The sequence below is a fragment of the Engraulis encrasicolus genome, chromosome 6, assembly GCF_034702125.1.
Source record: "Engraulis encrasicolus isolate BLACKSEA-1 chromosome 6, IST_EnEncr_1.0, whole genome shotgun sequence".
Taxonomy (NCBI): Eukaryota; Metazoa; Chordata; class Actinopteri; order Clupeiformes; family Engraulidae; genus Engraulis; species Engraulis encrasicolus.
In genome coordinates this window covers 3,889,954-3,904,093 of record NC_085862.1, presented here as the reverse complement: position 1 = coordinate 3,904,093, position 14,140 = coordinate 3,889,954, and the positions used below count along the sequence as shown (strand labels likewise).

The following is a 14,140-nucleotide window of genomic DNA, read 5'->3' as shown; positions in this document are numbered from 1 at the left end:
GGGACTGTATATGGTTTGAGGCCTCCATATGCATTACAAAACACAGGTACATTTACAACTTTAAATATCATAGGCAAATCGGTGTATTTTTCAGATTCTCAAGTCTACACTATTCAATATGAATTTAGCCCACTAGGAGGCGATCAAACCAACTACAGTTTCCTATTTCCTGTGTTGAGAGGAACCCCCTTGCTGCTTCAGCACATGCAGAACACAAATGGCTGTATCACTGATATGCGGTAACACCCAAAGCAGGTATGCAAATGCTTCTAAATGAATAACGACAGTGTCGGAGAAGGGGACTTAACATGTGGGAAACGTGTCATTTATTTCGTTTTTTTATGGGACGCTGGTGGGAATGATCTCTCAACAGAGAATTGTACCTACCAGTGTGCTGCTACACCAACCTAGCTTGTGTGTTCCGACAGAGTGAGCTCAGTGCTGAACAGAGATGTAAAACAGTTCGGGAAGAAGTTTATGTTTGATGCCAATGAAGAGACTTGCTGGAATTCAGACCAGGTGGGTTTACGCCGATCCCAATAAGCGACATCGACCAACAGTTCGCTACATATTTCCCAGCGGATCAAACTGATATGGATGGACCACCTATTTGTTTTATCTGTTGTGACAGGGCGACTCGCAGTGGGTGCTTCTGGAATTCCCTCAGGATGTGCGCGTGAATGAAGTAAAGCTGCAGTTCCAGGGTGGATTTTCGGGGAGAACGTGTAAACTACACGGTAATAACGTAGCCGAGTCCTGGGCATGCTATAAAATTACTTATTAGTAGACCTATCAGCAGATACCAAAAATCAGCTGGTATACCTGTGCAGTGTGCACACAACAAAGATTAATGTCGAATCTGTGAATGGTTGAAACAATGTAGCTAGCTACTGTAAATTGATGGCAGGATGCCCTACACTGCTACAGTGTAACTTGCAGACTAGTTCTAGATGTTGTGTCATATTATAACTTGTCTGTCTCTCTCACCAGGTGCCTTACAGGAGAATGATTTTACACACGTCACAGACTTTTACCCTGAGGATGACAACTCGTTACAAATATCCTTTTATACAGTATGGTTTATTGTTGTATTCAATCAAAATCACAGAATAGGCCTACAGGCAAATTAGGAGAAAGAGAGAGACCCACCTACCATTGTCTGGTTTACCAACTTTTCATGTGCCCTTATATTCACTTTGTAGAACAGTCGTCCCCAACCTGGGGGTCGCCAAACATAGTGTGCCTTTTTAGTGGCAGAGGAGAACCCCAGAACTTCATTGGCATGAACCTGGCACTAATAGTAAGGCAGAAACATGTGTTACCCCACCTGATACTCTGCCCAAATTAACATTAGCATTTTGGGTGGAGTGTCAGATAGGTTACTCAGGTCTGGTAGTCACACTCTTATCCAGTCTCTCTGGTACTCATGTCTCTTCTCTAAAGACAATTCCACACCGAAGCTTTGAGGACAGTCGGTAAGAATTGGCTTATTGTGTCACGGTATGTTTGAGGGGGTTGGAGGGCGGCGGTGCCCATGGGTCTGCTTTGGAACATTTCCAACAAGCTCAGTGGGGTTGAGAAGCCCATCGGTGGTCGGGTTCCATGACAGACTGATTGGTTTGTGCTAACTGCAAGCAGGACCCGTTGGAAGTTTCATAAGAATGACATTGCATTGTACTCATGTCTTAACCCCTTAAGAAACAGCACTATACATTTGCAGTGCTGTTACCAGAGTGGCAATGACCAAGTCGTTTTGCATTACTAAAGACCCTGTGTTATGTCATGTGTTGTAGTACTATCGTACTTAACTTTTCAATTACTACTATTACAGCCTGCCACTGAGGGTACGACGTGTATGAAGGGGCTACAACCTCTTATAGGCTACCACAGCAGGCATTGTTTCTTTGCAAACAAGCAAGCATTGGGAGAAATTACTAGCCTCGCGAGCCATCCTACGTACTTCCGCCAAAGGATTGGCTCCACTACTGTAGTCTGGCCGTGCTTCTCTGTGGAGTGCTTGCAGCAGTAGAATTTTGATTGCAACGCCCCCCCAGAAAACAGCCAATAATCGAATACGCCCCCCACGTGGGGACGAAAGGGGGAGAACGCTCGTGACAATGACGTACACATCTGCGCCAGAGCCATTGGTCTGCGCTATGTTGTTGTTGAGTAACTGCCAGCGATTGGGTGAGAGGTGTCCAATAATTTCAAACTATAACTGAGTGCAAACTTCCTGCTTTCTACAATCGCTTCAGAGCAAACAAATGCCAGACCATAAATACGAAATGAAATGGTAGTATTATGGGATGGTCAGGACCAGGCTAAGAAATGACACCTTCCACTGAAATAATGAATTATGGGCAGGGACAGATATGTTATTGCTCTTTTGAGAGTGAGGGACAGAGAACGTCCTCTCGAGAACATCTTCTGATGTAATTGGAGATATTTTGAATGGGCGACAGACTTTGCAAAGACCTTGTCTACTCACAAGGCTACTCGTGAAAAGTAAAGAGATGAACTTAGTGGCGACCTCATGAAAACATTAGGCTACTTCACAGGGCCAGCCACGAGCTCTCAAACACGGAAGCAGCTAAGAAACCCCACCAAACCCCACCCCGGGGGAGTGTCCACGGGTGAAGTCGACCTGGTGTATTCAGAGGGGGAAAAAAAAAACTTTGATCAAGACCGCCAAGGGACAGACAGACAACTGCTTGGTCAGACTTGCAAGTCTGCTCGCGTCTCTTTGGTGTGCAGGCAGCTCAACTCTACTCTATTACTACTTTATTACAACTCATTTCAACCTTTAAAAGTCACATTATCTCTGCAATGGCTTAAGAACCAAACATCAACATTTCAGATGTTGTTCATGACATTGCAGGCTTTTTTGATATTCAATTATTAATATTTTAATATCTCAAAATTCATACTCGGATAGCTGTTGTGTTCCATTTTGTTTGTGCAATTTGTAGAGCCATAAAAGAGCTTTCAAACAACATTAAAATAACCTTAATTTGAGACTTACATTGACTTAATCAAGGATGGATGTATAGTGTCCTACCCTATTCATAAAGACTTTCTTAATCTGATTCTCCCTTAATATTGATGACAGCTTCATGCAAATACAGTTCTGGGGTCCTACTTTGCCACTAAAAAGGCACACTAAGTGTCATTAAAAATCTTTGTTGGTCAGTCGGCCAAAGTGTCTGATTTCACAGGAAATGGTCGGCTTACAAAACCCCTTGTCTTCCTTGAGCTCAGTTCAGTTCATGCCAGTTCAACCTTCAATAAATGAAAAAGACATTTCAGGTTGCTGTTCAGACATGTAGCACAGTAAGCCTGCTTGGTCTGTCTGCTCCCATTGCTTCTGTTGTTGGCTGCCACCCAAAACGTGCTCCACTCCGCTCGACAGGCCCTCTTCTCCATGTTTATGCCCCGTCCTTAACTGCTCACCCACAGCTTTCCCATTCAGGAGGGACCCCCGGTGCGCAGGATAAAAATAGTCTTCGAAAACAGCGCCGACTTTTTTGGAAGAATAATTGTTTACTCTTTGGATATCTTGGGAGAGAGAATGCAGTGACGACAGATCTGTGCTATATTCATAATAATGTTGCTTTATTATGTTATTATTCTTTTTTTTTACCTCAAGGCAAGAACAAGTGATTTCAAATGTTTGCTATAACATGTGCTCCATCAAAATGCCAATCATGAAAAAAAAACTTATGGAAAGAATCCAACAGCAGGCTTTGCAACATGGATGGAAAAAAACATTCTACGTTTTTTGTTACGGTGGTGGTCTACCCCCAAAAGAAAACAAGAACAGTAAAGCATCTTTAGAAAACTCCATCACCCATGCTGAGTGCCTTAATTCTTGAAAATTCATCTTTTAAAGTATGAGGAGAACCCATATACAAACCATAGTGTAAAAAATATTTTGTACTCAGTTGTTTTGGTCCCTTATTCAGTTAGTTGTGTTCCTCTGTTGCCTGGAACGCCAGTCATCTTTTCCCATCCTCCTTTTCCTTTGAGCCCAGACGCGCTTTTTCCTCTTTTTCCATTTTTTCCTTTTGAGCTTTGAGTGCTTTTTCAATGCTACCTCGCGTCTTGTGTTTTAACAGTATCAGTATATGGTCCTGAATTGCCTTTTGAGCTGTAAGGAATGAGCAGTGTTACACCTAAAAGCACAGGGATCTTCTGTTCATACTGTAAATATAAATTATGTATGTTTACTGATCAGTCAACAGAATGTCAGTAAAAGCATTTGATTGTTGTCATGTAAACTTGCCTTCTTTGTGCCCCAGAGCTACGGCCAGATCCATTGGGTTATACCCAGAGTCCGCTTCAAAGCTGATGTCCGCACCACCGGCTGTAGTATGGACAAGAAATAGTTTAAACTTGATTACTATCAGGGCCGTAACCAGACATTTTCAAATACAGAGGTCAAATGCTGTACTGCATACTGTACATTTAGAATGCTACAACACTTCAGTCAAACTTTTAGGTTTGTTTTCATTAATCACAGCCTTGAGGATAAATGGGGGTGGCGTATATACAGACTGAACTTATAATCATATATCGAATTTTCATCAAAGATAATTTTACATTACTGAAAAAAAAATACAGAGGACATGACCTCTGTGTCCTCAATGGTAGTTACGGACATGATTACTAATGTTGGATTTTATTGCAAAATGGTCTACAAATTGGTTGTAATAAAAAAAATGATTTATAACTATTAAATAGGGAGGTCAACTCACCTAACAGGGCAAATACACATTTGATGTGATTACCTCGCACGGCGTACAGGAGAGGGGTTCCTCCATTCTGAACACACAGCGCAGAAAAATGTTTTCAAAACGGGGGAGACGTCAACAAATAAAAGAATCCCGTAGTAGTAATGAACGAAAGGAGGAAGCCTTACCCAGTCGTACGAGTCGACATCAACACCTTTTTCCAGAAGAAGATTGACAATGTCTGCATAGCCTCTGGAGCTGGCCAATGTCAAGGCACTTTCTCGCTCCCTAGCAAGAACATTGGGATCTGCACCCTTAAATCGAATAAATGAAAAGTAAATCACTAACTTTGTGGACATATAACTGTGTATGTAAGTGCATTCATCATAAACCAAAATGTGCAGCTTACTGTTTCTAGGAGGAGTTTCACTGTGTCAATTTCACCGAAAGCTGAGGCCCACATGAGCGGTGTGTATCCACATTTGTCAGTGCTGTTCAGCAAGGCGTTATCTAAAAGGATGATAGGGGTTAAACACATTCCTCCTCAAGACCCAAATCAATCAATCAGTATTATTTATATAGATAGACCATCATCATACATAACTGTCATTCAATGTGCTAAAGAGTAAAGAAAGAAGAGAGAAGACAAAAGTATATTTTAGAAAGTATTATAGATAGTATATAACTATCACCAAAGGCATTAAAATAAAGGTCTTATCTGTTTAATTTCTTTTAAAAACAAGATACTGTTGGGGCAGTTCTTCTATGGACTGGATACGAATGGTCTTTGTGTTTTGAAGTCAATGACCTTACCTTTGGCAAGATGGATGGTCAGCTGTGGAATGTCACCCTGAGCAGCCAATTGGTGAATAGATAGGCCTACAATGAAGCAGGGAGTGGAGGCCAATTACCGTAATGACAGTAGCCTACTGGCTGACTTACATTAGGATTCATGAAACAGTAGAGTAGGCCTCGTTATCAGCACACTGTATTTAAAACAGCTGTATCAATGTGAACCTTAAGTCACATCAAGTTTTTTCCAGTTGTCAAGGAACCTAAGGAGCTGGGTTCAGCATCTCACCACACTGTGGATAGGACTTACTGTCTAATGTTGCTGGTCGAACTGTAACTTCATTTCCACGCTGTCTGTTTGTGAGAGTGGAGTTAGGAGTTGAGGCAGCCTTGTCCATCGTTGCCTATCACGTCAAATTCCATCAAGAGGAAAGAAAAAACACGCATAAACAAACAGGAAGTTGTTTCTCATTGCTTTGTTCACAGTAGTCATTTCTCCAGCTACCCAATTAGGATATAACACCAATTGTGTCGCTACTGCAATACAGCGCAGGCTTTAATCAAAAGTAAAGGTTTCAATAAAAGGCATGGTTATTTTTTTACTACGACACCAGTGAAGTTTTGAGAATGCTAGCACCGTTTGATAAGTCCGACTAAAAAACTATAAAATAGACAGTTCATCACATTCGATACTTAATAGTGGATCCTTACCCTTACATCTTACACAGCGACGTTTGCAATGGGACAACTCTTTTCAACTCGATGTTTTGGATCCAGAAGACGCTCGTGAGGGATGCTTATCAAAAGTGAAAGCGAATTTTCGCGCATTCCCATGATGCAATTGACTGTTTTTTGAGTAAAGCTGTAAAATGTATTTATCCATGTGTAGTTAAAATGTTAAACAATATTCTTTCTAGTTTTTAAAATTATGTTTTGAAATTATTGTACAAATTGCTGTCCTTCAACATGTCCAGTTAAATGTAACCTGTCGTCAAACTTGCAAAGGTCGGAACTGTTTTCCATTGCTGTTGAGGAACATCGTGCATATTTTCAAGAGGACAGCTAAGCTTAGCAGAGCTGCGGTGCAGAAAAGAAAAGACGTGTGGTTGGTGGCTTGTGTACCATAACTTGATGAAATGGAGGACCAAGAAATGCAGCTCAAAGTCAAAAGAGGTAAGATGTTATATAATTATCGTGACTATGTTCCTCAATACCCTTTTCTTGTGTCAGTGTGTTTGACTGTCTTAGTCTTTTTAATGACTCAGCTTGGTGTGCTAGTGGTTAGCAGTAGCCAGCTGATCAGTTGACATACCCTGATGGCAATTTTTCGAATAGATGTAAACATATTTACCTAATCTTACTAAAATGCTCATGTTTTCCACCCTAGTGACGGATAAGTTTACAGAGAGCATGTACGTGTTGGCCAATGAACCGTCCGTGGCACTGTACAGACTGCAGGAACATGTGAGGAGGTCCCTGCCAGAACTAGTCCAACACAAAGTGAGTTGTCTTTCCTCATGACAGTGGCTCGATTGATTTGATTTCTGTACTTTTAACAGATTAAATGTGTCACTGAATTTAAAATCTCGGGCTGGGTATTGTTGGATTTAGCGCAGAGCAGCCCCTTCTCGGCTTGTCATAAAAAAAATGATAAAAGCAGCCTAATGACAGTCATAACTAGGCATAATAAGGTGTGAGTGTGTCTGTCTGTGTGTGTATCTGTGTTTCTGTTTCTTTCACTTGACAGTCAGATATGCAGAGCTGGGAAGAGCAAAGTCAAGGGGCCATTTATACTGTGGAATATGCCTGCAGGTGATGTATGATATTATTGGTCTAGCAAACTGCCTGATTTATTTTTTTATTCTTATTTTTTACATTGTTTACTTAAAATAAATAAAAGCTGACTTGACTTAAATTACTGCAGCCAACATACTTTTTTGTAATGAATACCTTCTTCTCCACAGTGCCGTCAAAAGCATGACCAACAGTAGCCTCTACTTCAAAAGCATAGAGGGGTTACTGCGTCAGAGCATCTCCATGAAAGACCAGATAAACAATACCCAAGGCCGCAGGTAGAGGTCATCATTTGCGTAATGTATCAATTATTACTAAGACATAATAGCAAGTTGTGAACAGTGGCAATATTAAAGGGACACTGTGCAAGATTTTTAGTTGTTTATTTCCAGAATCCATGCTACCCATTCACTGTTACCTTTTTCATGAATACTTACCACCACCATTAAATTCTCTGTATTCATTATGACTGGAAAAAAATGCACTTTTCATACAGGAAAAGGGGGATCTTCTCCATGGTCCGCCATTTTGAATTTCCAGAAATAGACATTTTTAGCTGCAAAAAATGACTGTACTTGGACCATACTAGAACATTTTAGTGTATTACTTAGTAAACTTTCATGAGAAGAACAAATTTGGCAAGAGGCAGCCCAGTTTCAATGAGCTGCACAGTTGCAGTACCTTTTTTGGCCACTTCCTGCATAGTGTACCTTTAAAGTAGAGCCCACATACGAAACACACATGGGACAAAACATTAGATATTACTTTCATAACACTTTTCAGATTAAAAAAAGAAATTATTCGTCTTTTTTGCTGCATCTTATTCTGTTATCTTCTTTATTTTACTCAATACCATTCAGATTTTCTGTTTTACATATTCATTTTTTCGTTCTCCATTTTTGTTCCTTCTGTTTCATTTGCTGTCATGTTTCTTTTGTTTTGGCATGTTTGATGGCACAATAGTGGTGTGACTCCCACTCCTCCTCCTACTCCTCCCCCTGACCCCTCCCCATCCTCTGCCTCCTGATCACTGACCAAATGTGATAAAGGTCAGTATGGTTAGTACACTCACCAGTGAGAGCTGTTAGGCACATTCATGATGCTGCATGCTGTGCAAATATGTACAGGGCAGTGCACACATGCGGACTACAAAATTACAATGCATTCTGTTTAGTGAAAAGTAAGAAAAGGTCGCAGCATGCATTAACTTTGTTATTACACAGATGCGTTTCGGTGTTCTGCCTTCCTCAGTGTCGAAACGCGTCTGTGTATTAATAAAAAGAAAGTTAAAGCATGGTGCAACCTTTTTTTTTTCAAACTTTTTAATTTTACAATATTTTGATCAGTATCCTGAAAAGAAGAAAAATCTGTTTGAGGGAAGCCTGCTCCAACCTTTATGAACTTGAATGCATTCTGGTTAGAAATGTCCAACTAGAATGCATTGTGATTACACGGTGGCCATGTGCGCTAGCATGTTCCATCATGTACTGTATGTGGCCTTTACCACCTATGTATGCGGGAATATTGGGTTGTACATTCACACGTCATCTAACAACATCTCTGTTATGGTGGGGCCTGTACATAAAAACAAACCTGGGAATAAACCGTCTAATCTAAAAATCACAATATGGGAGCTGTATCAAAGGCTTGGTAGGGTAATCTCCAGCTTGACTTTTACACTAGAGTATGTTTATAATGTGTGTAAAATAGACTCACCTTTTCTCCTCCTCCTCTGTTTTCCACATATAAATAGTAAAACGGATGTATTTCTTCTAATTTATTATGGGTTTTTCCCCACTTTTGAGTGTTTTAAAAAAAGAGTGATATATGGGAAGCAGAATCTGTCTAGCTGGAATATCAGGCTACATGGAGGCTGATTGACAGAATGGTACAACTTTGTTTAGTTAATTAGTTAACAGTGGCAACATTTTTTTCTTTTGGTGTAGGTCTATTTAAAAAAAACACTCTAGTGACACATTAGATTAATGGGTTAGCAAGGCTTTGAGAAGCCCAAATATCTTTGTCTATGCATGAAGAGTGATAGGCCTATTATGTATTCTAAAACATAGTTATCGTATAGACCATCACTTGCAAACAGATAGTTAACAAAATTCTATTTATTGTTATGTATTTGTGCCCATATGAAGAAGACCACAACCAAAAGTAAACTAATAAGTTAATATAATACAAAAAAATATGAAACGTCAATTTTTTTCCATCGCAATGTGGTCAGCAGTTCAGACAGCGATGAATGGGTTATCCTTAATCCACGGAAAACTGTCTGGTTGGATAGACCTACGTATGATGTCTTGATTCAGCTTTAACATGGTCAGTTGGAGATGTAAATGAGATGGTTGACCACCACATTACTAATTGCTTGTGTTGTGTGAAGCTGAAAGAGTAACTCATCAGAATGGTCTGTTATGCCAAACACATGGCACAATGCAAAAGCATGGACCTTAAAATCTATTTATGCAGCAGAAGGCAAACTTTCTCTGAAATGTACAATACCCGATCCATCCAGTTTAATTAGCTCAACTCCAACCCGGCAGAGGCAAAACAAATGCATGTAAACCTGTAAAACTCGCAAATGTAAAACCAGGTGGTTTAAAATGTATCACACTAGATTGAGCCTTCTGACTGTCTGGAATGATGCCATCATTCTGTACATGTTGTGGTGCTGGCAAGTTGAACTACTACAGGTAAAAAGGAATAAAGTCTGCAACACTGCTTGTCTTCTGTGAAAATGTAATAGCAAGAGCGCAACGTTTTGACCTTCACGTCTTCATCAGGCATATGGCCAAAATTTTTAAATTATGTTAAATATTAAATTTTCACAGAAGACGAGCAGTGTTGCGGACTTCATTCCCTTTTACCTGGATTATTGCTTTTATTGTCCTGTACCTGGCCCATCGGGTGGGATGTGCACGCATCTACTCCTCTGAAAGTTGAGCTACTGCGACTGCGTCTGAATGGAAGCCGTGTCCTGGTCTTGCTGACCACATGCATTAGTGGCATGTACTGCACTGTACTGTACTGTACATCACACCAGAGTGGAGTCCTTGCCAATGGCACCCGACTTTCGCGCCAGCACAGTCCTCATCTCGCTGTTGACCCCGTTCCAAGGTTTGGACGGGGACTGGAGCAGCCCGGATTCTGCCGACAGGGTCCGGTGCATGCGAGGAGCCCCGCCATAGCTGTCCTTAATGTCGCTGGCATGGCTCGGCGCTCCGCTGGACGGAGAATACTGTTGTTGTTGTTGTTGTTGTTTCTGCTTAGCGTTGGGGCAGGGAGGGTATGACAGCTGGCGCTGGAGGCCGGGCTGGCTGCTGCGGTGCTGGGCCCTGGCTGCGTCCAGATGACTGGGCTCCAGGATGAGGGCGCCGGGGCTGCCGTCGTCGGGCTTGTTCTGGTACATGGCCGCCGCGTGGAGTTGTAGCTCGTCGTCGGGGTGGGGGTGGGGGTGTTGTCGGCCGGTGCGGGCGGCGCGCGCTAGGGAGTGGGTCACGATGATGAGCAGCACCAGGATGCCAGAGGACAGCACGCACACGCCGGCGATGCCCGTCTCACTCTCAAACACCAGCAACATGTAGATGGACATGGCTGAAAAAGATACGATGGGGAGGGGGAGGGGGAGGGGCACAGTTGGATATGTATATGATGTACAGTAAGTGTCTTGACAAAGAAATGCCGAGGTTCTGACAGTTTGTTATCTTTTCTGTTGAGCTGTGTCAACTTTTTGGTGCAGGAAACGATGCCCGTCTCGCTCTCAAACACCAGCAACATGTAGATAGACATGGCTGAAAAAGATGTGGGGGGGTCACAGTTGGATATATATATATATTGAAGAGCTCTTTTCCAAAACGCTATATCCACCATTTTTGACTTTTCGCATTTTAACATTGGAATTGACTGTTAAGATGTCCTATCATCTATGTGTGAATTCTTGCCATTCAAATATTTTGAGAACATACTTTAAAACCTCTGTAAAAATGCATTTTGCAATGCATTTCAATGGAATGCCCAACATTCTATAAAATGGATATATCTCATTTTGGAAAAGAGCTCTTCATATGTACAGTAAGTGTTTTGACAAAGGAATGCCGAGGTTCTGACAGTTTGTTATCTTTTCTGTTGTGTTGTGTCAACTATTTTTGTGCAGGAAACGAGCGGGGGAGCCCACTGTGTCGAAGGAAGCGGGCGACAAGCACGGCTCAGGAATCTGAAGTGGTTCCACTACAGCCCCCCTCCTCTGGCTTTCAGCAATGGGGAGGTGAGGTGGGCTACTTCTTAAAAAAAGGCTCCTTGTCCCCTTAATCCTGTGAGGGCCGGCCACTACATCAGCATACCAGGACCTTTCCAAACAGGGAGTGCATTACAATATGCCACCTTGCCTCCTCCACTTGTGCTCGTCTCCTCGTCCCGCCTCCTGGCCCCTCTTCCGTGGAGAAAGTGATAAAATTTCCCAGCTGTCGGCCTAGCCACAACAAGTTTTGAGGAACTGTTTTTCATTCACCATCCCAATTGCAAATGAGAAAAAGACTTTACAATTGAGCTTTTGCAAGATATTGAAATACAATGCTGTTGTCAGTGATGTCATCATGACATATTACTTCCTGGTACAAGGAGACAAGCACAAGTGGAGGAGGCAAGGTTGCATATTGTAACGCACGCAGTACCTCCCCATTGGGGACAGGACACCTGCCACTCTGCTCTGCCAGGCTCGCCATTAGCGTGTGTGTTGGGAACGAACGGCTGTAAAAGAGGGAATTGTTCTCAGCCCCATGCCCGGTGCTCCTGAGGAATTCGACAGGGAGTTCGCTGCAGGTTAAGGTGCTGATGGACTGACACACACACCCTGAAGGGTTTTTGTTTTCAGTGAGCCTCAAAACATTTCTTTCTTAGCATATGTATTTTCTTTTCTTTTCCCTTCTCCCTCTGTGCATTACTACAAAAGCATCAATTGCACTGTTGCTTGCAATGATTATTGTTAATATTTCTTTATTGGTTGATTAAAATAATATTGTTGTAAAATAACGAGGTACTAGTGTTCTTCTTTTCAAGTTCACCGATGTTCGGGGAGGTTTATGAGTAGCAGCCGAGGACATGTAACCTAACATGCGCTCTTACGCAAGAACAAACAAACACTATTTTTGCTTACCTGCTAGGTAAACAGACACGGCGAGACAAAATAAACCTATGGCCACATGCCGGACTGCTCGACTGTCCAGCAGAAACCAGTCAGCTCTGTAAAGACAGACACAAAGTAGACAAAACCACAGTTACAGTTATTATTATCGTACATGTGTTGCGTCGGACAGTTAACATTGGTGTGGTCAGTGTCACAGTTGTCTAAACTGTATGAAGACTCTCACTGCCTGGCATGTTTATGTGAGTGAAGCAAAGTTATGTCGTGGGTCATGAATGGTTAACTCGGTGGGAATTGCATTCAAATGATAACGAGGTCACCCATTAGAGTGCCACCACTGAGTTGGGCTATATCTCATTCGTGCGTAAATTTGAAACGGCTTGGAATTTGACATATGGCCAAAACATTGTGAGTTATAGCTGTGCTGTCCAGACGACAGACTCCCCCAACTGAGTAAACAACCTACCTCTCCGTGTCTTCTTCCCCTCTGCAAATCTCGGCGGTGAAATAGCTATGCAGAAGGCACACCACTGCTGCACTCAGATTCAGTGTTAAAGACAAGGCAGTGAGGACTGTTGCAACTGGCATGAGAACTAGTAAAACTTCAGCAGGAAAGGCAGACGACGTAGATTCCCTGATAGACTTTTGCTGTGACTGAAGTTGAAAAATCAACAGGACGGATAGAACCGACATTATAGCAGATAAAACTCCAAGCAACGCGAGCACCGTTAAAGACCGTTGGCTATAAGAATAGGTCATTTTTAGTTCAAGAGAAGTCTCATGGAAAAGCAAAGTAATTCCCCTGGTAACGAACAACAAACTTGGATGGGGTCCCACGCGCAGTTTCCAAAATGGAGCTGCAGGTGCCCGCAGTGGACCGGCTGCGCGAGGATTCCTCAGTCCCGTTGGTTTAGTATTTCCATTCGGCTAAGCGTAGTAAACTAATGCGCAAAAAGAGAGACGCGAGCTTTTGGAATGTGCATTAGTGTGTTTTGGCGGCGTTCGGTCACTCCAACTGACCATGTGATGTTCTTAAAAAGCCCAGATTAAAAACTTCGTGGCAACAATGGACTTTTCACTGGGAATCTCCGACACAATGCAGCGACAACACTTGCTCGTCCCATAGAGAGGGGGATCCATGCACTTTGAGCACTTAAACGTTTTAAATAGGCTGTCATCGGCGGTCTGTGAAATTCTGAAGAACTGCAGGATGTTTTCCCTAAGGCTACAAAATTAACCAAGAAACAGCTACTTTGTTGCAACCAAATAGCCCAATGATAGAATTGTGTCAATTAATAGTAGCCTAGGCCTCTTCGTCCGTTTAGCTTCTCAGTGCACAAATAAAATTGACGCTGCGTCACCACAAAGGACATAGGCTAATATTATAGTGTTGTTATAGGCCTATTTTGGCGCTTGAAAACCATGATTTCACCCGTCATTATTGCTATCCCGCCTATGCATGCATGTTTGCTATTATTAGTTGGTGGGGTTAAAGGCACTGAGCCGCTGGGAATTCGGCCTGGTGTGGCATGTGCTTTCATTCTCTTCCCTGAATCCAATTAACTTTTCAATGGTTACTATGGAGACACATTTCAAGAGCCTGCACCCTCACATTGCTGAGCAATCCATTCATCACATTCATTAAGGCTCATGGACATTCCTGGGGAGATAAAAC

The 14,140-nt window shown here is 42.2% G+C and overlaps 4 protein-coding genes across 7 annotated transcripts; 2 read left to right on the top strand and 2 right to left on the bottom strand.

Moving 5' to 3' along the window:
- The first annotated feature begins 168 nt into the window (after nucleotides 1–168).
- nr2c2ap (nuclear receptor 2C2-associated protein) lies at nucleotides 169–3,639 on the top strand. Its single transcript, XM_063200481.1, has 5 exons — nucleotides 169–255; nucleotides 429–519; nucleotides 632–737; nucleotides 991–1,059; nucleotides 3,456–3,639. The coding sequence occupies exons 1-5, from the start codon at nucleotides 218–220 to the stop codon at nucleotides 3,575–3,577; spliced, it is 426 nt and encodes a 141-aa protein (XP_063056551.1). The 5' UTR covers nucleotides 169–217; the 3' UTR covers nucleotides 3,578–3,639.
- On the bottom strand, nucleotides 3,592–6,510 carry rfxank (regulatory factor X-associated ankyrin-containing protein). 3 transcript variants are annotated; one of them, XM_063200479.1, is made up of 8 exons: nucleotides 6,240–6,510; nucleotides 5,833–5,926; nucleotides 5,544–5,609; nucleotides 5,140–5,240; nucleotides 4,919–5,044; nucleotides 4,755–4,821; nucleotides 4,283–4,363; nucleotides 3,592–4,147 (listed from the first exon to the last, which is right to left on the bottom strand). In XM_063200479.1, the coding sequence occupies exons 2-8, from the start codon at nucleotides 5,918–5,920 to the stop codon at nucleotides 3,996–3,998; spliced, it is 681 nt and encodes a 226-aa protein (XP_063056549.1). In that variant the 5' UTR covers nucleotides 5,921–5,926; nucleotides 6,240–6,510; the 3' UTR covers nucleotides 3,592–3,995. The 3 variants fall into 3 exon arrangements, with proteins under 3 accessions (XP_063056549.1, XP_063056548.1, XP_063056550.1); XM_063200478.1 differs by having other exon boundaries at nucleotides 6,234–6,431; XM_063200480.1 differs by having other exon boundaries at nucleotides 3,868–4,172; nucleotides 6,234–6,431.
- Nucleotides 6,511–6,555: 45 nt separating this feature from the next.
- Nucleotides 6,556–12,353, top strand: borcs8 (BLOC-1 related complex subunit 8). 2 transcript variants are annotated; one of them, XM_063200482.1, is made up of 6 exons: nucleotides 6,556–6,695; nucleotides 6,910–7,022; nucleotides 7,270–7,334; nucleotides 7,487–7,594; nucleotides 8,280–8,365; nucleotides 11,479–12,353. In XM_063200482.1, exons 1-5 carry the CDS (start codon nucleotides 6,659–6,661, stop codon nucleotides 8,341–8,343), a joined length of 387 nt encoding a protein of 128 aa, XP_063056552.1. In that variant the 5' UTR covers nucleotides 6,556–6,658; the 3' UTR covers nucleotides 8,344–8,365; nucleotides 11,479–12,353. The 2 variants fall into 2 exon arrangements, with proteins under 2 accessions (XP_063056552.1, XP_063056553.1); XM_063200483.1 differs by lacking the exon at nucleotides 8,280–8,365.
- On the bottom strand, nucleotides 8,373–13,866 carry tmem221 (transmembrane protein 221). The gene is made up of 3 exons (XM_063200477.1): nucleotides 12,932–13,866; nucleotides 12,478–12,563; nucleotides 8,373–10,919 (listed from the first exon to the last, which is right to left on the bottom strand). Exons 1-3 carry the CDS (start codon nucleotides 13,222–13,224, stop codon nucleotides 10,360–10,362), a joined length of 939 nt encoding a protein of 312 aa, XP_063056547.1. The 5' UTR covers nucleotides 13,225–13,866; the 3' UTR covers nucleotides 8,373–10,359.
- Nucleotides 13,867–14,140: the final 274 nt, after the last annotated feature.

Coding starts and splice junctions, on each gene's coding strand:
- nr2c2ap (XM_063200481.1), top strand. CDS start 218: ATGGCTGTATCACTGATATGCGGTAACACCCAAAGCAG. Junction 738..990: donor GAGAACGTGTAAACTACACG/GTAATAACGTAG, acceptor CTCTCTCACCAG/GTGCCTTACAGGAGAATGAT. Junction 1,060..3,455: donor GGATGACAACTCGTTACAAA/TATCCTTTTATA, acceptor TGCTCACCCACA/GCTTTCCCATTCAGGAGGGA.
- rfxank (XM_063200479.1), bottom strand. CDS start 5,920: ATGGACAAGGCTGCCTCAACTCCTAACTCCACTCTCACAAACAGACAG. Junction 5,610..5,832: donor TCGACCAGCAACATTAGACA/GTAAGTCCTATC, acceptor GCTTCATTGTAG/GCCTATCTATTCACCAATTG. Junction 4,148..4,282: donor AGCTCTGGGGCACAAAGAAG/GCAAGTTTACAT, acceptor CATTCCTTACAG/CTCAAAAGGCAATTCAGGAC.
- borcs8 (XM_063200483.1), top strand. CDS start 6,659: ATGGAGGACCAAGAAATGCAGCTCAAAGTCAAAAGAG. Junction 6,696..6,909: donor GCAGCTCAAAGTCAAAAGAG/GTAAGATGTTAT, acceptor TTTCCACCCTAG/TGACGGATAAGTTTACAGAG. Junction 7,023..7,269: donor CAGAACTAGTCCAACACAAA/GTGAGTTGTCTT, acceptor TTCACTTGACAG/TCAGATATGCAGAGCTGGGA.
- tmem221 (XM_063200477.1), bottom strand. CDS start 13,224: ATGACCTATTCTTATAGCCAACGGTCTTTAACGGTGCTCGCGTTGCTT. Junction 12,564..12,931: donor GGGGAAGAAGACACGGAGAG/GTAGGTTGTTTA, acceptor CTGTCTTTACAG/AGCTGACTGGTTTCTGCTGG. Junction 10,920..12,477: donor CGTGTCTGTTTACCTAGCAG/GTAAGCAAAAAT, acceptor TATCTTTTTCAG/CCATGTCCATCTACATGTTG.